Source organism: Myripristis murdjan, chromosome 2 (assembly GCF_902150065.1).
Source record: "Myripristis murdjan chromosome 2, fMyrMur1.1, whole genome shotgun sequence".
Classification (NCBI taxonomy): domain Eukaryota; kingdom Metazoa; phylum Chordata; class Actinopteri; order Holocentriformes; family Holocentridae; genus Myripristis; species Myripristis murdjan.
The window spans coordinates 18,011,691-18,035,237 of record NC_043981.1 but is presented as its reverse complement, the minus strand read 5'-3'; the positions used below and the strand labels follow the sequence as shown (position 1 = coordinate 18,035,237).

Here is a 23,547-nt window from a genome sequence, read left to right as displayed (position 1 = left end):
AGCAATAGTGATTAGTAGTAGCAGTACTGGCAGTAACTTTATTTATCAACATGCTTGGTCAATTTTCCCTCAGTAAATAAATTATTTTAATGTTTAGGGCTGAGCTGATATCTGATTTCCTCCCACCTGCAGGACCGATGCTGATGTGCATTTTTGTAAAAATTGTATACAAATGCAGGTTGAGCATTTCAGAGAGGCCTATCTAGAGATAATGAAGGATTTTCTGAACTTTTTAAAAAAAAAAACCAAAAAAAAAAACCAATATGTTCACTGGGTGTTTTTTTTTTTTTTTTTTTTTTCAAATATATACATCATTGCAGTACACTGCTCAGTCCTGATAGCAGGCACTCAGCTCTGCCTTAAATTCAACCTTTTAACAAAGTTTATAATGTTCAGTTTGTGTTGGAGAATGTGTAAATTTAATTCTGTGTTTATTTCTGAGGTTGTAGTTTGCAGAGGTCTGCTACTGGACTACATTATACTGAGAGGTGTTTCTGATTTTTTGTCCTCCCACATTTATATACATGAGAGGGGACAGAATAGTGGAAACAGCTGTCAGTAAAGTGCAGTCCAGTCCAACAGCAGCACTAACTATGAGCTCAATGCCAAACATAGAAGTGAATGAACACCTCTGTTACTGATCTGAGCATTATAGGCAGCAGGAGAGGAAACTTTATGGCACAGCAGTTGGATTAGATTAGATTAGATTAGATTAGATTAGATTATACAGGTGGGGCTGATGAAGTGGACACTGAGTGTGTGGTGCACAGTCAAAAAAAAAAAAGTGGAGCTCATATGGAACATTATGGGTCATCTTCCAGTTCTGCATCTCCAGTTTCTTTCAAATGATCCTGCCTTTCCCTTAAAGGTACAGTCCACCGTTTTGGGTAAAAACCCCTTTTTTACGTCCTGTGGTTCAGCTCCTGTGGGTAGCATTTCCTGTTAGCTTAGCATAAAGACTTGAACTCTATGGGAGTCGTTAAACACTTTGGGTTTTTTTGCTCTTGCTACTTAAATCAGCGGTAAAATAATACTGGGTCGATATTGTTTTTGAAATCTGATATCGGCTGATTCTGATGCGTCCCTGGTGATCAAAGTGTTTTGTCTTTTGGTCTCGTCGTGTTTCTGCTCGTGTTGCTCCAGATGTGCTCGGCGGCTACAATGGGACGATCTTCGCCTACGGACAGACGTCCTCTGGGAAGACGCACACCATGGAGGTGAGCCGCAAACCAATTTCACTCCACCAAGGCTTTCGCTCCAAAACTGAAATATATATATATATTTTTTTCTGCACTAAATATGTAAATAAGCTCCTAACTTCTGTTGGTATTTATCAATCGGCCGATTGTCTGTGCCGGGTCGGGCTCCTCCACCGTCTGTCAGTGTTATGGGATTAAAGCGCAGCAGGCGTTGTGTAACCGACTTACTCCAAAGGCTGAGATTTAATGCCAAATCCAGTTAAGCTCGTACGCCGGCCGCCGCTCCAAGAATCAAATCCCCGACGCCCAAGAAGCAGCAGGACCAAAGTCGCAGGTTCAAGTCCCTCGAATACGATGTGATGTTTTTTTTTAAAGTGCCACTAAACCCTGAGTTTCTGTGTGAAGACCAGGGTTTTGGCATCTGATTTTGATTTAGTCTCAAGGCCTTTGCACACCGAGGCCGTAAGTCTCATCTGAAAACAAATATGACCTCACGTTGTGTCGATCACCTTGAAACAGTGGTTTTGAAGCTGAAGTCCAGTCACTAAAGAGTTAACCCCGGCCTCATCTCTGCTGCATTTCTTAAAGGACGTGTTCAGGTGCCTTCCTCTGGCATTCACCCCTTTGAAAGCAGAGCAAATGGATTTATTTCAAAACATGGGGACAAAAAGGCAAACAAATTCACGAGAATGACTCCAAAATCAGCAAGAATTTGAAAAAAAAAGCACTTTATCTTTATTATAAACATACAATGTAAAAAAAGAAGTCACCACCCACAGAGAACTACAGGCGGTGACCAAACACCAGGCTTGAGTTTTTGTCTGGATCAGTGAGTTTGAAGTTTTGCCACAAAAAAGCCTCAGATAAAAGCCCTGCATGACAAAATAATGCCTTTTTTATTTTCTTATTTTATTTTATTTGTTTATGTGAAAAGGACAGAGCACGTTAATGAACATCAGTATAAATTAAAAGATGTAAACAGGCCGGTGTTAGACAGGAAGCTAATCTACGTCCGTACAGCAACAAAAACACAAGCAATAAAAGTAAGAATACACAAATATACAGATACAATAATAGAAAAAAACCCTTTAACTTAAACTGCCGCTCTCTCTGGTCCTCTGCTTCACTTCCTTAGAGTCTCTGAAATTTCCCGTTAACCAATAAAAAAAATCTTTCCCTCGCCTGCACTGAGGAAAGATTCAAGCCTCCGGGGCCGCTTCCGACAAAAAAAAAAGAAAAAAATCGACATGTCTTGTCCATCGCTTTAGTCTGATTTCTCAGCGATTCGGCACGGCTCGGTGTGATGTCGTCTGAATCCTCTGAGGGGTTGAATAAAGCGCCTGCACTTCCACGTGTTGGCATGACATTCGCTGTGTTCACGTTGTTTCGACGGTCGTATCTGGATGTTTTGTTGAACTCTCGTTGCTGCTGCGTTCAGGGAAAACTGCACGACCCCCAGCTGATGGGAATAATCCCCCGCATCGCCCACGACATCTTCGACCACATCTACTCCATGGACGAGAACCTGGAGTTTCACATCAAGGTAAGACTCACACACCAGCTTCAGCAGAGCATCTTCAGAAAGCAAAAACATATCAGGTATGGTCATAGAAGGTAATTATGAATAACTCTGTCTCTTTCCATTGAGAGAGAATGAATCACTGAAGCTGTGCAGACGATTAAGTTGGAAAAAGAAGTTTTTAGTTTGCAGAATAGAAACTTGTGCGCCTGTTGGAACAGATTTAATGTCACCGTGAGGAAGAATGTGGAGGTTTTTCTTTTCTCTTCAGACTGGGATTGTGTCCTTTTTGCTCTGCGCTGTATCCTGACATCATGTTTGAACAGGAAGATGAAAGAACTTGGATGATTAAAGCAGCAATAATAATCAGAACTGGTGTTGTGTTGAGGGAAGCTTTTCCACAGAGTTGGATTAGATTCCTAATTTGGGTTAGGAGGGGATTAGAAATGCAGAACTCAGTTTGTTTGCTCACATGTAAGAAAGAAAGAAAGATAGAAAGAGCACCTGCATGCACCTGTTTTGGCCGCTGACTTAGAAGCTCCAGATGTCGGACTTCCTATCAGCGCTTGAACGCAGCACAGTATTGACAGCTGGAAAAAAAATGATTAATAATTGTGTAAGTCACACTTTATGCAGCTGATTTCAGCCAAAATCATTTGTAAAGGGAGAGAGGGGGTGAAAACAAAAAGAAAAGAAAATGAAAAGGAGAAAGAAAAGGCAGCCGCAGTGAGAGTTTCTTCATCCACTGGAGGAGGAGGAGGAGGAAATGGGAAATGTCCGTAATTCACACGGCGAGGCAGAGAGAAATCGATCTCAGAGGATCAATAAGTTTCAGCAGGAGAGTGTGTCGGGTAATTGAATCGGTTTAATTTGTGAAAAGTGGAATAACAGACGAGGGCAAATCTTAGCGGTGGAGTGCATTTACATTTTTATTTTTGAATATCTCTGAAAGCTCTCTGTGCTTTTTAGCCGTGCGTCACAAACACGACGAGAAAAAAAAGCAGAAAACCAAAAGAGGAAAAGATAAAAGGAAGCCGGTGGAAGAGCGCGGGTCCATCGAGTCAGTTTTCATTTTGCTGCAGAGGAGATTGGACTGCAGCCAAAAATAAATAAATAAATAAATGAATAAAGCAGCCACACCAAACACAGACCAGTCGACACACAAAACATTTTTAATCTCTTTGTTTTTTCTCAGCAGTCAGAAATACTTTATTGATCCCTGAAGGGAAACTGGGTTAATTAAAAGATGTAGATGTTATTAAATTTATATGAATGAGAAAGGCTGAGGTGCAACAAAGATCATGGTTTGTGAGGATTTTGCTTTTTTTTTTTTTTTATTGTTGCTGTTAATAGGCGTTAATAAATGTGTTTCACTGTGCAGGTCTCTTATTTTGAAATCTACTTGGACAAGATCAGAGACCTGCTGGACGGTGAGTGCCCGGTGTTTCTCCGTGCCGCGGATTTGAAGATTGATTTTAGTGAAATATCGATCACTGGGGTGTTTATGTGAAAAACTCTAAGACAGATTTATTGGAGATGTTTGATTTAACTTGATTCTTTTTTTTTTTCTTCTTGTATTTCAAGTGTCAAAGACCAACCTCGCCGTGCACGAAGACAAAAACCGGGTGCCGTACGTCAAGGTGGGTCAGCATCTGTCCGCAAACATGGTCTCCTTCACGATTTCTCCTCCAAACTCACGTCTCACCTCAAGATAAAAAACGTTTTTATCTTGTATCCAAACCTGAGAAACCAACTTCATGATGGTTTTAGCGGCAGATAAATTCTTAATTCCCGCTGTTGTGCCGGTGCCGTCGAATGATTTCACTAAAAACAGTCGGACACGAGCTGGTGAGTGTGGAAACGACATGAAACCCCGTGGCTGAGCGTCTCTCTGTGTCTCTCAGGGCTGCACCGAGCGCTTCGTCTCCAGTCCAGAGGAAGTGATGGACGTCATCGACGAGGGGAAGGCCAACCGGCACGTGGCGGTCACCAGTACGTCTCTCCACATCTCACTCTGTTTAGATTCATGTAAACTGACCTGTACTTTGAGGCTCTTAAAGTTCAGTTGTGTCTGTGGCCGGAGGAGTAAATAAGATGTGTACTTTCAAGTGTAAAATCTACCTGTACATGCAGCAAGTAAAATAAGAATAATAACAATAATATACCCATAATATGAGACAGGAAGTTACATAAAAGAGCATGTTTCCTGGAGATAAAACAGCTGAATGCCAAGCCAATGAGGGGAAAATAAGGCGAAGAAACAGAAAAATAAAATAATACCTTTAAAGGTTTTGCAACTGCATGGATGGCCTTTAAAGTGCTTATTTTTTTTTACCCTGAAAATCACTGAAAAGTCTTTGAATCTGGTTCCTAAGGGTGTGAGGGAAGCCTGGCTCACTCACGTCGACGGTTTGTGACGCCAAATGCAAAATATTGGAGACACTGCAAAACTCCCGTGTGTAATACCTGTAATCACCACTAGGAGGCTGATGTTCTTTTTCCCGTTTTGCAGCTCATTTTTATGTTTAATCTGATATGATGCAAATGCCACATGCAAACCGCTCGTTCCTCCCTCAGTTCTCATGACTCCAGAGATTCACAGCTAGGAGTTTTTCACTGATTGCTCCCGTGAAGCTGCTCAGTGACCAGCTCAAAGATAAATAAAGGTTCAAACCGCCGCATGCTCACGTGACCGGCTGTGAACTCTGTGCTTGTGTTTCCGTGCAGACATGAACGAGCACAGCTCCCGCAGCCACAGCATCTTCCTCATCAACATCAAGCAGGAGAACATCGAGACGGAGAAGAAGCTGTCGGGGAAGCTCTACCTGGTCGACCTGGCCGGCAGCGAGAAGGTTCGTCTTTACCGTCAACGAGTAACGAGCACGAGCCCAAAATACTCTCCAAACCGAAAACACGCCGCATGTCAACATTTAGACCAACAGAGCAGAGCCTGAGTCAACGTCAGCCACTTTTCCCCTTAAATTCAGTGTCTCTCCACTCCTCCTCTCTCTCTCCTTCACTTCCCCATCATGTCTGAGTGACTCTCGCCCCGTCTCTCTCTCTCTCCTGCAGGTCAGTAAGACGGGTGCAGAGGGAGCCGTGTTGGACGAGGCCAAGAACATCAATAAATCTCTCTCGGCGTTGGGGAACGTCATCTCAGCTCTGGCCGAGGGAACGGTGAGTGAGCTCCACTTCGTTCTGTGAAAACAAACAAACAAATGTGATGTTGTTTAATTTCGACGTGTGTGTGTATGTGTGTGTGTGTGCAGAAAAGCCACGTGCCGTACCGGGACAGCAAGATGACCCGGATCCTGCAGGACTCTCTGGGAGGAAACTGTCGCACCACCATCATCATCTGCTGCTCGCCGTCCGTCTACAACGAGGCCGAGACCAAATCCACGCTCATGTTCGGACAGAGGTGTGTGTGTGTGTGTGTGTGCGTGTGTGTGAGAGAATGTCCATATGAAGACAACTACCAACATGTAATGATGTCTGTGTTTTTTGTTTTTTTTTGCACCCCAGCCCCATTAGCAGACTAAAATTTTGCCATTTCATGTTTCTGCAAACCAACAAAATGCATTGAAATGTCAAACGTTGTCAGCCAACATTTGCTCATATTAGTTATTAATGACATCACAAAGCTTGAAAACATGACATTTCAACATATCCTTGATTTGCAGAAATGTAAAACACAAAATGGAAACTGTTTTCCTGGCGACTAGTCTGTGTACTCATATTTATACACACATACAGTTACACACAACTACAATAATACACATATACAACTATATTTATAAATACTTTATATAAAGTACATCAGTGTGTGTGCACATATTTCATAAATTTACAAGTGTGTGTTACAATCACGCAAATTAGTTTACACATCGCCTGCTAATCTTGTGTTTTTGGTGTTTGTGGCTCCCCCTAGTGGTTGGTTGTAGAATTGATGCTCTCACCTGCTGGACTTAGTGCTAAATTAAAAAGGCCAAAAAAAAAACAACACATTTTTGTGGAAAAGTCAAATTTATTGAAACCAGTAATATTTTCTTCATTTGATTTCATGACTCCACTAAAATAATCCTGAAATATTTACACTGATAAAACTCTTTTTCACGTTGACTTGTAGAGCAGAGACCAGCTGAAGGTGTGCGCCACATCTGGAGTCGTTCAAAATGTCGGATGCATTTTTAATTTTGATCTTAAATGCGGTGCTTCTTCTTTTTTAAGTCTTGTGTCCTGCCCTGACAAAAATTTCATACCTGAACATATTTTTATTGTTTGTATGTCGCTCGGTTCGTCTTAAATTTCTTCAGAAGAGTCGTTTTAGTTCCTCTTTAACATTTCTATACTGAGAGATTATTCCCTAAAACATAAGCTAAGCAGCTGGAGGTCAGCGTGTGTGTGTGTGTGTGTGTGTGTGTGTGTGTGTGTGAAGGTGAGTGGTTACTCGGGGCATGTGTTGACGTCAGCAGCCCCTCCCCTCCCTGTTTGACCAGCCAGATGGCTCCGAGTTTCCCACTGTGCCTCTGCTTTCATTCCTGTTTCTGGATCTGTGATCAAACCGTCCGACCCTTGGCTGTTGTCTGTTTGTTTGTTTGTTTGTTTGTTTGTTTGTTTTTTACCCATCGCTCTGTTTACAACAGGCTAGGAGAATCTCGCCCTCTTCCTGTTTTTGTTTTTCCTCCTAGACGTAGAATAGCACACTAATGCAGTGAACTAGTCCTTTTCCCGGTCCTCTCTCCCATGCTGCTCGTCCCCTAGGCGCTCTGGCACACCTTAGACACACACACACACACACACACACACACACACACACACACACACACACACTCTGCAGAAAAGCAAGGGTGTGTCGAGGGACGAAGCGTCTCTCTCACAATCAACAGGACGAACAAAATCCTCATGAAACCACCGAAACAGAACAAACTTCATTCATTCATTCATTCATTTATTAAATCATTTTTAACGAGGACGGTGATTACATAACGTCCTCGCCGCTCCAGAAGCTTTTCCTGCCAGGGCGCCGACATAATTACACTCAAATAAACTATAAAGAAGGGTTTTCAGGTCTACAAGCATTTTTTTATTTATTTATTTTTTGTAAAGCAGGACATTTCTCTCACATTTTAATGTTAGAGCTTTAAATTTTTAGCTTTGGTGTCGAGTTGAGGTGTGTGTCTGTCCTGTAGGTTGTGTGTTTTCTGAAGCAGGGTTTGACTTGTTGTTGTTGTTGCATATTTAGTTTTCTACGTTGTATATTTAATGGAGTGGATTTGGGAGATATTTATCTGTTCCAGGTCTTAAAAAAAAAAAAAAGTCTACTGTTTGACATGATTTCAAAAAGCTATTCCTGTTTTAAACCGTTTATTGTGGAGCTGCGTGAATAAACAAATATCATGACTGCCCTTTGTAGCAGTAAAAAAATTAATCTTCATGTTAGTTTATTAGGTTACTTTTTTGTCACTTTGAGGCGCAGTCAGTGCAATTAGGAGTTATTTTGCTGGTAAAAAAGCAAGAAACAAAGAGTTTTATATCCTTAAATATTTGTTTCCTTCTTTATTCGTCAGTGTAGCTGCAGTCAGACAGAGCTAAGACCTTTCCACACCTTTATTTTGTTTTTATTATATCCAGTAGAAAGTTAAATTTGCCTGCTCTTCCTCCTGGGTTAATTTCTCTGGTGTTTGTGGCAGGTAGCAGCTGAAATCTCACCTTTGGCAGCTTCCTAATCAGTCGTGTTTTTGTCTTTCTGCATGTCACCTTGTGTTATCTGACACTGTAACGTGTGTGTGTGTGTGTGTGTGTGTGTGTGTGTGTGTGTGTGTGTGTGTGTGTGTGTGTGTGTGTGTCCAGGGCCAAAACCATAAAGAACACGGTGTCTGTGAACCTGGAGCTGACGGCCGAGGAGTGGAAGAAGAAATACGAGAAGGAGAAAGAGAAGAACAAGAGCCTGAAGAACATCATCCAGAGGCTGGAGGCCGAGCTGAACCGCTGGAGGAACGGTGAGAGGAGCACACCGATCGATCAATCAATCAGTCAATCGATAGAAAGATAGATAAACTAATGTTGGACTAGTTTGACTATCTGCAGCTTTAATGCAACAACACGTTTCTTAACGGAGCATGAAGTAATCCATAACTTATTTTACCCCCTGCTGGTGATTAGAAGGTACTACACCAACATCACACAACAATAAATAAATAACATGTCACCATGCTGATTTTAAATGAAGTAAACATTTTGCCATAATTAATGACAGTATCTCACTGCTACACCTGTGCTTTTCAATACAAACTCTCTATGTTTTTTTACCTTGACCTGTTTTTGTTCCACACAACTTTGACAAAGGCAAGATTTCAAACTGTGAAAATAATTGATATTTGGGTCAAAAAGAAAAATCATATATAAATACTAGTGCATCTCAAAAGATTAGAATATTATGGAAAGTATGGAAACTTTTTTGTTTTAATTCTGACAATTTGCTGATGATGAGAAAGAGAGAAAGGCTGAAAGACATAAATCTAAACAAATGGCCAAACAATTACAGAGTTATTGGTTTGGTGTTGTAATTTTATTTTTTGGATGAATGTTCCAGCAGCACTCAGGCGTCAGACAGACTCTGAGGTGTTTGATGATAAATGAGTTTCTGTGTATCTGTTGGTTTTATCAACAAGTACCTCAGTCTATCTTCCACCTCGGTGATGCTGGAACCTTTATCATCACTTTCTTTTATTATATTCCAGTGAGCTGAGTTGCCTACCAGTATATTTAGTGCCACGGGGCTGTAAAAAACTTTGAAAAAAAAACTCTTTAATCTGCTGTGCTGATGCTGGATCAGCTTTGAACAGAGAAACAGAAAATCATCACGTGTGACTCAGATCCAGAGTCCTGCAGCCCCGTCTGCAGACCACACCACCTTCCTGTCCCCTGAGACTGCAGTTTCTCCTTCACATCGCCCCCCCCCCCCGCCACCTCCTCCCTCACCCCATCACTGTTGCATGGCAACCGCTGAAGCCCCGCCTCCCTCCCTCCCTCTCAGTCTGTGTCAATGTCTCCCCCTCCGTCGTCTCTTTTATTCCCTGTTGGACTCTGAGGCCTGTAACACTTCCCCCACTCTGAGCAACACACACACACACACACATACACACACACACACGCACACACACACACACACACACACATTGTGCTGATGCAGTGTTTTGTGGCATGAGTCAACCGCTGGCTCCACGCCGAGCCATTTATTGGGTTATGAGTCCCGTTCACCTCGTCGCCCTGCTCTCATTGGCTGAGGGCTTTCATGGGAACACAAGCAGCTCTCATTAAAAAAAAAAAAAAAAAAGAAAAAAAATTATCATTTAGTGCTGCATCAATTCTTCATTCAGCCTGTTGACCTAAAGTGACTCAGCTCACACTGCCTCCTTCAGGCCGGGAGACACATTACAGCATATATAACATCATAACACACAGCATGATGTGATGATACAGTCTGACACACTACAATATTAGCTAATACAACATTATATAATATGTGATGCAATATGATGTTACAGTATGATACAAAACAGTGATTTATTTTTTATTTATTTATTTATTTATTTTTTACATATTTATTTTTTGATGATATAATATGACGATACAATGCAGAATGATAAAATATGATTTAATACAGCACAGTACAATATAATATGGTTTGATATGATACAATATGATACATTACAGTATTATTTAAAGCAACACGATACAAAATAATACCGTGTGATGATACAATATTATGTTACAATATGATACAATACAAAATGCTACAATATGATTTAATATGACACAATACAGTGTCATTGATATGATACAATATGATGTTACAATACAAAATGATACACTATGATTTAATATGACACAATGTTACGGTTTGATCTGTTTGCTGTGACACAGTGAATCTGCAGGGCTGGGGAGTGATGCAGTGAATGTGATGGGATTATGTTTTTAAAATGTAAAATATGAGTATAACTGTAATCTGTTATGGTTTAAAAGTGGGTAATCAGATTATAGTTACATAAAAAAATGGGATTACTGTGGAGATTAGTCAGACTTGTGATGTTTGTGTGTTTTGTATTTGCTTCAGTGTTAAATCAGTTAACATCAGCCTCCTCTGGAAACATGTTATTCATTCATTCATTCATTCATTCATTCATTCATTCAGCGCTGCAGTAAACAGACGCACATCAAGGAAATGGAGTGGAATGACGTTATAGCCTTAAATACACTGAAATACACCCTGCCTGACCTGTGTGTGTGTGTGTGTGTGTGTGTGTGTGTGTGTGTGTGTGTGTGTGTGTGTGTGTGTGTGTGTGTGTGTGTGTGTGTGTGTGTGTGTGTGTGTGTGTGTGTGTGCTGCAGGTGAGGACGTTCCCGAGGAGGAGCAGCTGAGCTCCAAGGAGCAGAGGAGCCTGGAGCCGTGCGACAACACACCCATCATCGACAACCTGCTGCCGGCCGCAGGAGGAGGAGGAGGAGGAGGAGGAGGAGGAGGGGGCGTGGCCAGCGAGGAGACCAGGAAGTACGAGGAGGACATCGGCAACCTGTACAAACAGCTGGACGACAAGGTGCGCCTCCTACTCCTCCTGCTCCTCCTCCTGCTCTTCCTCCTCCTGCTTCTCCTCCTCCTCCTGCTCTTCCTCCTCCTCCTGCTCCTCCTCCTCCTCCTGCTCTTCCTCCTCCTCCTCCTCGTCCTCCTTTTCCTCCTCCTCCTCCTCCTCCTCCTTCTGCTCCTCCTCCTCCTCTTCGCCCTCCTCCTCCTCCTCCTCTTCCTCCTTCTCCTCTTCCTGCTCCTCCTCCTGCTCCCCCTCCTCCTCCTCCTCCTTCTCCCCTTCCTGCTCCTTCTCCTCGTCCTCCTTCTCCTCCTCTTCGCCCTCCTCCTCCTCTTCCTCCTCCTCCTCCTCCTGCTCCCCCTCCTCCTGCTCCCCTCCTCCTCCTGCTCTTCCTCCTCTTCGCCCTCCTTCTCCTCTTCCTCCTCCTCTTCCTCCTTCTCCTACTCCTTCTCCTCCTCCTTCTCCTCCTCTTCCTCCTCCCCCTCCTACTCCTCTTCCTCCTCCTCCTCCTTTTCCTCTTCCTCCTCCTCCTCTTCCTCCTTCTCCTACTCCTCCTCCTCCTGTTCCTTCTCCTACTCCTCCTCCTCCTCTTCCTCCTCCTCCTCCCCCTCCTCCCCCTCTTCCTCCTTCTCCTCCTCCTCCTCTTTGCCCTCCTTCTCCTGCTCCTCTTCCTCCTCCTCTTCCTCCTTCTCCTACTCCTCCTCCTCCTGTTCCTTCTCCTACTCCTCCTCTTCCTCCCCCCCCTCCTACCCCTCTTCCTCCTTCTCCTCCTCCTTCTCCTCCTCCTCCTCCTCCTTTCATTCATTTTACTGATATTTTTTTTCTCTCTGCACTTTTCCTCCACACTTTATCCACCAGTCAAAGTTATTCCAACTAGTTATGTTTTATATTCTAACCGCTGACTCGTTTTTTTGTTTGTTTGTTTGTTTGTTTGTTTGTTTGTTTGTTTTGGCAGGACGATGAGATCAACCATCACAGTCAGCTGGCTGAGAAGCTCAAGGAGCAGATGCTGGACCAGGAGGAGGTTTGTCTTTATTGTTTTCTCTAAAGGAAGTAACAGCAACAGAAGAACCATCTTAACCTCTGAACAGGGACGGGGGGGTTCAGGGGGAAACTAAAGGTCAGCAGCAGAAGCCAAATAGAAGCAGTGAACATCTGAGAGCTGGGAAGCTGAAGGTTAATTTGAGATGCAGCTCAGCTCTGTGTGTCCAGCTGTTACAGGCATAAATCTGTATAGTAAGGGAAACATATAAAAATCTGCCAACTAAATCGTTACCAAGAAATTTCTTTATCAGTGTGTTCATAAAGGTGTGTAATAACATGTATTAAAAGGTTGAAATTCAACTCCTGGGGGAAACCCCGAAAAAACCTGATCAAAGTCGGGGTACCGATAACCGATTTTTCAAAAATTCTAAAGTGCTTAAATTGGACTTAAGTAACTTTTGAGGGGACAAAATAGGGGTTTTTCATGATTCTGAGTTGATTGCTAGCATTTATTTTTCACTACAACCACTTTTTAGTGGAAAAACTGCCACGCCCACTTTTGCATTTAGCCTACATATAAAGTTGCATTTATTTCAATTAGTTGCATAATACTCAGAGCAAATACTGATCCACCATGTCAAATGCTTCAGGAGTCAATGTCTGAGTCTTCTTCAACACCATCATGAATAACATTCTTGCATGTAATGCCTTTACAAACTCCACATGCTGAGATGCACTTGACACTATTCTTCTTATTTATTTATTTATTTATTTGTTTGTTTGTTTGTTTGTTTGTTTGTTTGACAGGGACAGTGCACATTAATTAACATTACTGTAAATGCGCCGCATCACCGGTTGCTGCATCACCGGTTGCTGCAATCTCCATTACAATTGCAGCTTGTGAACTGGAGTAGCTCCTCAGGAGCCATGGGGTCTAGTGTTGGAACTGGCTCATAACCATGAACACCTAGGGCTCTAGTTTCGCAGACCTGGCGAGGCGGGGGCACAGCGCACCTGCGCTTCGCCAACTGGGTGTGGCCAGGTGGATTTTGCAAGTTTGGCATGCCGTGTGCCGTGGCGCAAGTACTCTGCCGTCCCTCCTACCGGCGGAAGGGAGGAGAGAAGGCGTGGAGTGGGGTTGACACAGCCGATTCACTTTAAACCGATCAAATGAGCCCCTGTCCTTGCCTTTAAAATGCGCTGCGCGAAGACATAATGAACGTTTACACAATTGACATGGAGGAAGAGAACAGCCGCAAAACACACTCAGGACAGTGAGGCCAGTCTTGGCTGCTGGAATGATGCTGGAGCTGCCATCTATCTATCCATCCATCCATCCATCCATCCATCCATCTATCCTTACATTCGTCTTCCTCATTCCCGTCTTTCCATTACCTAGCTGCCTCGCATCTCTCTTTTTCCAGCTCTGTCACCGTCTGTTAAAGTTATTGATTTTTACAAGCAAATATAAATTTAACTGTGAAGCCCCCATTTTTAATGAATGTTTTTACCTCAAAGGATAATCCTCGCCACCTTCATTTAAATACATGTTTGTTTTGCAACTTTCGTCTCCATCACATACTGATGCAACAACACACTAGAGATTAAAACAAAATCCGGTTCATGAAAACTTTTACATTTGCTGTTCTAAACGCCCAGTGTCTGGCAAGGAACTGATGCCTTTTACATTTTCGATTTGTGAGGAATATTTATATATGTGGAAGAGGAACTGGGTAGTTAACATTAGCAGCTCCAGACACCATGACTGGAAAAAAGACATCACCGTACTGGACACATTGTTTGACTGACAGGTGATCAGGTTGGGTTTCCATTATGCATGCCAAAAGGTGTCAATCTCCTTTGATCTGACATCAGTTGTGACGGGACTAGGGTTGGGTATCGGTTGGGTTATATCTGATACCGGTGTCTACTCGGTATTTTTTAAATGGTTCCGGTGCTTAAACGATTCTTGAACCGGTACTTAAAAAAAAACAAAAACGCGCACACTTTGTCAAAAAACAATACCCTTTTATTTCCAGGGCCAAATTGAACACAATATTAACGTAAATATTTAAACAATATAAATACAAGTAACATATGGTAATAATAAACTCAGGCCATTTGTGCGCAACCGCAGGGTGGGTGGGGGGTGTTTACAGTCGGGCTGCACGGCCTGGTCGGGAATGTCTTGTGGCCCGGTACTGGTCCGCGGACTGGTGGTTGGGGACCGCTGACGTAGATTATCAAACACAGTGCATTGTTCGGCTTTTAAATAAACTCCATGTGTCGCCAGGTGTTTCATTAAATTCGACGTGTTACCTCCCTTGCATGACATTGCTTTAAGGCATCTGTTGCATGCAGAGTCTGCGTCCTCCTTAGACATGAAATGTAGCCAAACCTTGGAACGTTTTGCCTTCAGCGTCTTTATTGATCCTCTCACTGTCAGTTCTGATCAACAAGTGTGCTGAGTAGTGGCGCTGACGTCACGTTCAACAACCGCAAGTTCATGCCGGAACACCAGAGGGCGGCACTGAAATGAGGCACCAACATTTTTGTTCTTATTCGGTCTCATTACTACCATTTACGTCAGAACCAGTGCCCTATTGGCACCGTGTTTCGGTACTCAACCCTAGACGGGACAGTCGATATGGAAATAAATGTATGTGCTAATTGAGACAGTAGCATTGAATAGTGGATTTTGACGGTATTTATTGCATTGTTAATGTGCCTGACATTCTGGACACCTGCCTGTAAGGTTTTGGTGACATGTGCACACTGCGCGCTGGTCTGCCAAAGTTCCACTACACCGGCTGCGCTGAAAGTAGACCTGGTTTCAGATTGCGAGCTTTGAGCGCACCTTGGCAAAGCCTTTTGGCATTAAACTGTCACCACGCCAAGCTGAATCTGTCAACACCTCCCGCTGCTGCAACACTACTCTCATCTCAGCACACCTCGGACTGCCAGACTACCAAACTGAGCATTCCTCGGGTTGCGCTGCTTGAAACTAGCTCTGCTGGGGGTTCGCCTCCTGCGCCACCCTGTGCCGCACCGGGAAACTAGGGGCCCTATCTTGCGCCAGAGTCCCTAAACCCATTATTTGGGGATTTAGCATTGCGTAAGAGGTGTTCCCCCTCAAAAGTTGTTATCTTGTGCACCTGCCGTTATCTGTAAAACACCTGCACTACCCACTATATTATGCATAGGCGTGGTTTGGGCGTTACGCCAGTTAAACCAATCAGTGTGCCAGGTGCCATTGCCTTTAAGAGAAGGCTGCGCTATCCTAAATCCTAAATCCTAAACCCGCAATGGAGAGAGGCAGGTCGCGATTTAGTACTATCTCTGCCATTTTCTTAGGGGTTCAACTGAGGCTAAAGCAAGGTGGCTTTTTATTCGGGAGGTGGAGCCGCATGTGCATGTCCACATGTGTCCAAGTGGACGCGTATTGAAGCCGCCTGGGCGCGCTCCTGTAAAAGCCCAAATGGGATAGCGGGTGGTTTCGAAGACTCGCTGTCCGCTTTCCCTGAAGTGTATGCTCAAGATAGCAATTGTAGGGAAAGCGTATAAAACACGCCCACGGGCACAGCTCCAGGTGCAAATAACGGAGTCGGCATAATGTATAGCGGGTAGCAAGATACCATTTAGGGATAGTGGAAGCTGTTAACCCTCCTATTATGTTTGGGGTCAATTTGACCCCAGCCAATGTTTAACGTGTCTAAATAAATGATTAACATCATTTTTTTTGCTTCATATTTAATGAGTGTTCCTAATGTAATGGGCACTACCGGGTAAAGATGAAATTGACATGATGATATGTTTTCAATGTCCTGTACACACTTTGTAATGCATTGGTTATAAATAACAAAAATCATTACTTAGAAATAATATAAAGCCATTAAAACACCAAAAAATAATATTTCTTTCCAATTTTAGATCAATCAGTGAGATTTTATGGTGATTTGAATATTTTTCCATTGTCGCATAATAGGAATACTGGATGTATAAGTGGGGGTGGGAGGGAGTTATGTTTTATTCAAAGGGCTATTTAGGTAATCAAGAAAGAAACATAAAGTACTTGACACATAAACTTTGATAACAATTTTAGTTATAATAATTTTGTGGAAGTTTAAACTGCAGGGGTTATATTGACCCCACACATAAAAGATGTTAAAAAATGTGAACATAACAGGAGGGTTAAATGTGCAATTCACTGATAGCGGGTAGTGGCAACGGGTAGAGGGTGGCGCAAGATAGGGCCCTAGAGCCCCTAATGTTCATCCATAGTCACTGGGGTCCAGGGACATGCTCTGTAGAAGGATCCAGTCCTGGGTTTGTAGGTAGGCACGGAATGCTGTGCAGCTGCACCCTCTGTTGGAGGTACAGTCTCTGGTTTGATCAGCCCAGCCGCTGCCTTTCATGAGAACATGTTGTATCAAATTGTACCTGAGCCCGTCTACGACGAGCCTTGCCACTCTCCATTAACCCCCATTGTATCGAACTTGGTTGCAGTTCCACCGTAATTCCACTGGGGGTGATCGCGGGCGAGTGCAGAATGAATGGGGCTCTATGGAGCTAAACGGCTAAATTTGTCTCTTACACCTGTTTATGGTTGAAAAATCTCAAATACTGTTGTAGTTTCTGAAAGTTCAATATGGATTATAGGTTAAAAGTGAAATTAGCAAAAACTTATAGCCTTTCGATTTCCTACAGGTTGGGCTGTTGTTGGCCATAAAACGCTGGGGGGTGGTGGTGGTGGGGGGGGGGGGTCGAGTGGGAAAAGTGGGTGCGGCCGTTTTTCCACCAGGGAGTGGTCTTGGTGAAAAATAAATGCTAGCAATCAACTCAGCATCATCATGAAAAACCCCTAGTTTGACCCCTGAAAAGTTACTTATGTCCAATTTAAGCACTTTAGAATTTTTGAAAAATCGGTTATCGGTACCCCAACTTTAAGCAGTTTTTTATGAGGTTTCCCCCAGGAGTTGAATTTCAACCTTTTAGTACATGTTATTACACACCTTTAGAAACACATTGGTGAAGAAATTTCTTGGTAACGATTTAGTTGGCAGATTGGTCAAATATCTGATAAAATACCCTTACTAGTAAGACACATTGTGTTTTGGTTGGGTGTCTATTTATTTTTGGATTTATTTAGAGTGTATGAGAATCAGAACATTGTGATAGGAGCACATGAAGCCATTCTCATGTTCAGTTATAAGTTGTTGCAGCCATTTTTGAGTTGATACATTTGTTACACAGATTTGGTGCAAAATGTAACCATTTTTTAACACTCGAGAATGAATAAAAATAATCAAAAATGCCTCTAAAATCCCACTTTAGGAAACCAAGACTTTGAGGAACACCACAGAAAAATTCATGCTTTGATTTGGTGTCAAAAACTTGTGACATTTGGAGATTTTCTGTAAGAAGTGCATTTTTTGTTGAGCGTTCTGTTGTGGAAGTGAGTCAGAAAATCACCCTTTATTGTCGATCCACCTGGAAAACCAGAGCTCCTCTGAAGGGCCTCGCTCTCTAGTTTGTGTCTGTAAAGTTTGATGAGGCTGTGATTCTCCTAGAGGTCACTAGAGGTCATTTTCTGCAGTGAAGTGGCTGCTATGGGGGCCAACATCATCACACAGGAATCAAATGTGGCTCATTGAATCCACAAGAGTCTCAGCTTTCCAGTCAAAGCCAACTGATGCAGCTCCAAGACTGATTTAAATTACAATCACATCTTAATTTTCTGCCTTAGTGATTCTACAGGTCTCTGTAGCGCCACCTGCTGGCATAAAGAGGTACATTTAATCTCAAATGACCTCACTGAGCTGTTTGACTCCATTTTTTTCAGTGTTTTTCCTTGTGCTTGTGTGTGTATTTCCGTCTCTGTGTTTATCTGTGTGTATGCATGTGTGTGTGTGTGTGTGTGTGTGTGTGTGTGTGCCTGTGGGTGTTTATGTTAAGTCAGGCTGAATCAAGTCAGCTTTATTCATGCAGCCCTTCATCACACGGTCTCAGAGGACTTCACAGAGGTCAAGTCTGCAAAATGATGCAACAAAATCAAATGCAAGGAAACAAAACGTCAAAAAATCATTTTCAGTGTTCAAATCTTGTTTTTCCCTCCAACAAGGTCAATAATCTGCCAGTGGGATGACATAATCCCACTTGTTTCCATAATTTTCTTGATCCTTGTGGCTGATCTGCCTCATTCTGCCTTGTTTCGACACATTTATGCTTAAAAAAAATCCTGAAACAAGTGAAAGTGCACTGGAAACAAGTGGGATTATCTCATCCCACTGGTGGGTTTTTGACCTCCTTTAAAGAAAAACAAGATTTTAACTCTGAGGATTGAACGATAAAAAGGAGCATCATCAGTCTATGTAGTTGGACCTGTAAGTTTGCGTCTGTAACTCTGAGCGTTTCCCTCGTGTGAAGCTCCTGGCGTCGACGCGGCGCGACTACGAGAAGATCCAGGAGGAGCTGTGCCGGCTGCAGACGGAGAACGAGCTGGCCAAGGAGGAGGTGAAGGAGGTGCTGCAGGCGCTGGAGGAGCTCGCCGTCAACTACGACCAGAAGAGCCAGGAGGTGGAGGAGAGGGAGCTGGCCAACCAGCAGCTGGCCGAGCAGCTGCAGCAGAAAACGGTGGGTGGGGATCATGACAAGGAGTTTAGCTGCTCACTTTAATCCTGATGCCTCTTCATGACCCACATCAGCAAACCAGACCGTCAGCCAGGAGATCGTCTCTTTTTCTATGTTAACTCTAAATGATTTACGACATGCACACCAGAAGAGTCTGTCTTGACGTTTTCCCAGACTGTACATGTCTGTGTTGAGACCATTGTTGATGAAAATTAACGAACTAATGAAAACTAGGTGTGAAAATACATTTCTGTTGACTGAAATAAACATGAAAAAACCCGAGGCTTTACAAAAAAGCGATTAGCAACTGAAACTGGACTGTGTTTACAAAAAATAACTAAATTAAAGTAAAAATAGACAGAAAATGTCTTTGGTTTTCGTCTTTGTAAATTCAGTCAGCCTGGTAGGGGTGTGAGGTTTGTATTTGTGTTTGAGGCAAAATAATTCGGATTCAGAAAAAATTGTTGGATTTTAATCACAAATAAATATAAAATGAGAGAAATTCCTGCTTATTAAACCTATATATGTTAGGAAACCCACTCTAACGACTGTGTATTCTGCAAATCAAAAGAAATATAATATTATTCACATTTTTTTGTGCACCGTGTCTGTTACTGTCTGTTCTTCTGGTCGATCTCCGTCTGCTAAGTGGGATGAGACATGGTTTCCGGGGTAACGCTTCTTCAAATTAAAGGCCTGGATGGCAAAGACAGCCAAAGTAACGTTATCCTTCACAGGTAAACGAGGATGGTGAAGGAACTGTGTGACTTATTTAGAGGTGAACATAAAGAAAAATGCTCAGGAGGTTATTTTATTTGGCAGAAAGACGTTACTGCATATTGTCTTTATTTGGGGGAAACACTACCGCTTCTGTCCACAGGGGGGCACCAAAATCAATGCAAAATGAAACTTCCTGCTTTAATCAGGATACCTCGGTGTGACAAGGCAGAATAAGGCAGATCAGCCAAAAAAATGACACTTGATTCAAGAAAATTGTGGAATCAAGTGGGATTATCTGATGACACTGGCAGATTTTTGACTTTTTTGCAAGAATATTAACTTTTGACCACTTAATATTAGATCAAATGGTTTCTTATAGTGGAAACTAAATCTCTTTGTCAACAAGTCTTGAGTCTCAGCTTCAGTGTTTAAAATTGAGTTTTTCTTCAAACGAGGTAAAAAAAAAAACAAAAAAAAAAACTGAGATAATCCCACTTGTTTCCAGTGCTGTTTCACTTGTTTGAGGATTTTTTTTTTTTTTTTTTTGGAAAAAAAGTCTAAAAAGGCAGAACGAGGCAGATCAGCCACGAGGATCAAGAAGATGACTCTTGATTGTGTGTGTGTGTGTGTGTGTGTGTCTGTGTGTGTGCATGTGCATGTGTGTGTGTGTGTGTGTGTGTGCGCCAGGCGGTGCTGTCGGCCGTGCAGCGGGAGCTCAGTCAGCTGCAGGAGCTCAGCGGCCTCCAGAGGAAGCGAGCGGCCGAGGTTCTCAACCTGCTGCTGCGCGACCTCAGCGACATCGGCGCCATCATCGGCACCAGCGACATCAAGACGGCCACGGTGAGGACGGTCACACACACACACACACACACACACACACACACTCCCGCTGCAGCCTCTAACCTGGCGCTCCCCTCAGTGCTCGGAGGCGAAGGGGAACGGCGTGGCGGTGGAGGAGGAGTTCACCACGGCTCGCCTCTACATCAGCAAGATGAAGTCGGAGGTGAAGTCGCTGGTGAACCGCAGCAAGCAGCTGGAGAGCGCCCAGGCCGACGCCCACCGCAAGATCCAGGCCAATGAGAAGGAGCTGGCCTCCTGTCAGCTGCTCGTCTCCCAGGTAACCGTCTCCTAGGCGACCACCTGCCCAGGCAATCCCTCCCTTAGCCCGGCATCTCCCAGGTAACAGTCTCCTAGGCGACCATCTGGCCAAATAACTGTGTCTCAGTCGGTCATCTCCAAGGTGACTGTTTCCCCGGCAACCGACTTGCAGGCAGCCTCATCTGATGAGGCACAGGCCCGTTTCAGAGCAAGCTTAGAAGAAAACCGCCTTCATGTCTAAAAATTATTTGTTAGCTGTAAATATTTTGTCACTGAAAACAATTTTGTCAGATGAAAATTTAGCCAAGTTTCATCTGAGAGCCGAGTTTCATAAAGCGACCAATCAGAGACCAGAGAACACGTCAGGTGACCTGCCCTCAAGCAACAGTATGTGTGTCTCTATATCCATCTGTATGTTTATATTTATATCTATTATTTTTTTAATATTCGGTGTGTAAACTGTGTTCACCTGGCAGCTGTCAGTTACAGGAAGAGATTATAGTGATTTGCAGATTAATTAATTTTTTTGTTGTCTTATAATCCCATAAGAGACGGGTCACAAGGCAAGGCACAAAAATAAATAAAATTCATTTATTCATTCAAAATTCACTTATGTGAAAAAATATTGATAACCTGTTTATAATATGAGCACAAATTCAGGATACAATACAATAATTACAGTTAGTATTAATTATTGCACAGCGAGGAGATGCTAGAGCTGTGATTTGGTTTCTGCCAGGAGAAAAGATTATTAGATGTTGTTTATTGCATAAACCTGTAACACACATGAGGAAAGGGGATAACCTTGATAAAAATATTAAATAATCACCTGCAGAAAATACAGGACCAAGGTTACAGTGTCTGTTATTTTTTCCATTTTTTAACCGTCAGAATGTGAGTGCTGCCTTTTGTCAACACACACGGGGTGTAAAACAATGAAAAACATAAATATAAAAATAAAATGGAGTGCATTTCTGAAGCATTTACCATCAATAAAAGCGAATGAACAGTAAATGTCAGCAGATAAAAGAAACACTGAAAGAAACCAAAGAACACCAACATGCAGAATAATATTAGGTGACTGTTGATACCATTTTATGACAAAAATATAGAAGACAGATGTAGAAAATAACAGAAAAATAACAGAAAAAAAACAGAATAAAAATAGAAAAGATGTAGAAAAGCTGCTAAAAAAACATTTGTCTGTGATGGTGGTCGCTCCGGATGACGTGTGTGTGTGTGTGTGTGTGTGTGTGTGTGCAGCACCAGGCGAAGATCAAGTCCCTGACAGACTACATGCAGAACATGGAGCAGAAGAAGAGGCAGCTGGAGGAGAGTCAGGACGCTCTGACCGAGGAGCTCGCCAAGCTGCAGGCTCAGGGTCAGTCAACAACAACAAACAAACAAACACACAAATAAACACACAAAAAAAAACTCCTCACAGCCTAATTGGACTTATTTCATTTTATCGTAGCCCTCTGTTACACACATTTTGGTTTTTCATGGAAAACAATATTCTGCCATATTGTTTATCCTGTGTTGGGACCCCTGATAATCAATTAATTGTTTATTTTTTGTTTGTTTGTTTGGTACGTGCACCCCTCAGCACCCCAAGGATACAGCTTTGATGTGTTTTTTTTTTTTTTTTTTTTGCAATTTCATTTCATTTGTCATTTCATGAGCACACAGAGAATATCGGCATCTTTTTTTTCATAGTCCAAAACTGAAAATTATGCAAATTAAGGACCCGGCCCAAATTCTGGCCAGTTTTTGGAGACAGCAGAAGTAAAAACTGCAGCACAGAGTCCGACCCCGTCACACCCGCTGGAATAATTAAGCTGCATAATCTGAGCCAGATGGGGTTCAGATTGAGAATTAGAAACTCTAAATCAGCCGGTACAGGCTGATTCTGCTTTTGTGGATTTTGCGGATCCACATCTTCCCACTTTTTCCCATCAGTCTTTTAGCAGTCATGCTTCCAGTAGTTGGTATCTGCTTGTGAGGTTTTTTAAAAATTTTTTATTGCAGTGATCCTGCGTTCATCTCTCCAAACCACGGTTTCTCTCAAACACATTGCAAACATCTTCCTTTCCTTTTTTTTTTTTAGTCAATACATAAAACTAAACAATAATACATAAATAGAAAGCTCAGCTCAACAATGTCAACAACGTTTAGCAAGAATAAGAGAAAAAGAAAAAAAATGCTGGGGAAGTTTAGAAAATATCCCATGAGCTTTGTGATTTGTGTCAAAAGTCTCCTGAGGCTTTTCATCAGTAAAGAAGAGAAACTTTTGCAGTTCAGTCTATTGGGTTTTTAACATTTCATTTACCGGTATATTTATTTTTTGAGAAGCGCCCCCTTCTGGTGAAAAGCTCATTTGCGGAGTTTCTGACCCCAAATAGTTTTCTAAATCATCCCACCTCAAATCAAAGAGTCTGATCAAGAGCAAACAGAAACCAAAACGTCTTCTCCTGTTTCCTTGTCAGAGAAAATCCACGAGGTGTCGGGGGAGGAGAAGGAGAAGGAGGACATCAGCCGGCCGGACGACGACATCAAGGTACAGACGACATTTTATTTATTTATTTATTTTGTTGGTGAAGTCATGATCGGCTCTGTCCTGCCTCTGATTGGCTGGTGTTTGTCGCCTCTGTTGGTTGGGTTGGTTTGTTTTGGCGTGAGGTGTGAGATTTGGTTAAGGTAAGCATGACAGGGCGAGCCAATCAGAACCAGAGTAGAGCGGGTCATGCCTTCGCCATCCTAGGAAAAAAAAAACAACATCAAAACATCCCAGTTCTGCTAACAAGAGAATCCGACC

The 23,547-nt window shown here is 42.7% G+C and overlaps 1 protein-coding gene across 1 annotated transcript in view; it reads left to right on the top strand.

The window, feature by feature from the left end:
- Positions 1 to 23,547, top strand: part of LOC115372241 (kinesin heavy chain-like) — a 40,359-nt gene that overhangs the window by 7,855 nt on the left and 8,957 nt on the right. Inside the window, exons 3-18 of the mRNA XM_030069953.1 lie at positions 1,144 to 1,217; positions 2,638 to 2,742; positions 4,100 to 4,148; positions 4,303 to 4,358; positions 4,623 to 4,710; positions 5,446 to 5,570; positions 5,791 to 5,895; positions 5,988 to 6,136; positions 8,569 to 8,717; positions 11,110 to 11,315; positions 12,256 to 12,324; positions 18,711 to 18,917; positions 20,322 to 20,474; positions 20,554 to 20,751; positions 21,996 to 22,113; positions 23,219 to 23,289. Of these exons, the coding sequence (XP_029925813.1) occupies positions 1,144 to 1,217; positions 2,638 to 2,742; positions 4,100 to 4,148; positions 4,303 to 4,358; positions 4,623 to 4,710; positions 5,446 to 5,570; positions 5,791 to 5,895; positions 5,988 to 6,136; positions 8,569 to 8,717; positions 11,110 to 11,315; positions 12,256 to 12,324; positions 18,711 to 18,917; positions 20,322 to 20,474; positions 20,554 to 20,751; positions 21,996 to 22,113; positions 23,219 to 23,289 (1,922 nt within the window). The remainder of the gene's footprint in view (positions 1 to 1,143; positions 1,218 to 2,637; positions 2,743 to 4,099; positions 4,149 to 4,302; positions 4,359 to 4,622; positions 4,711 to 5,445; positions 5,571 to 5,790; positions 5,896 to 5,987; positions 6,137 to 8,568; positions 8,718 to 11,109; positions 11,316 to 12,255; positions 12,325 to 18,710; positions 18,918 to 20,321; positions 20,475 to 20,553; positions 20,752 to 21,995; positions 22,114 to 23,218; positions 23,290 to 23,547) is intronic.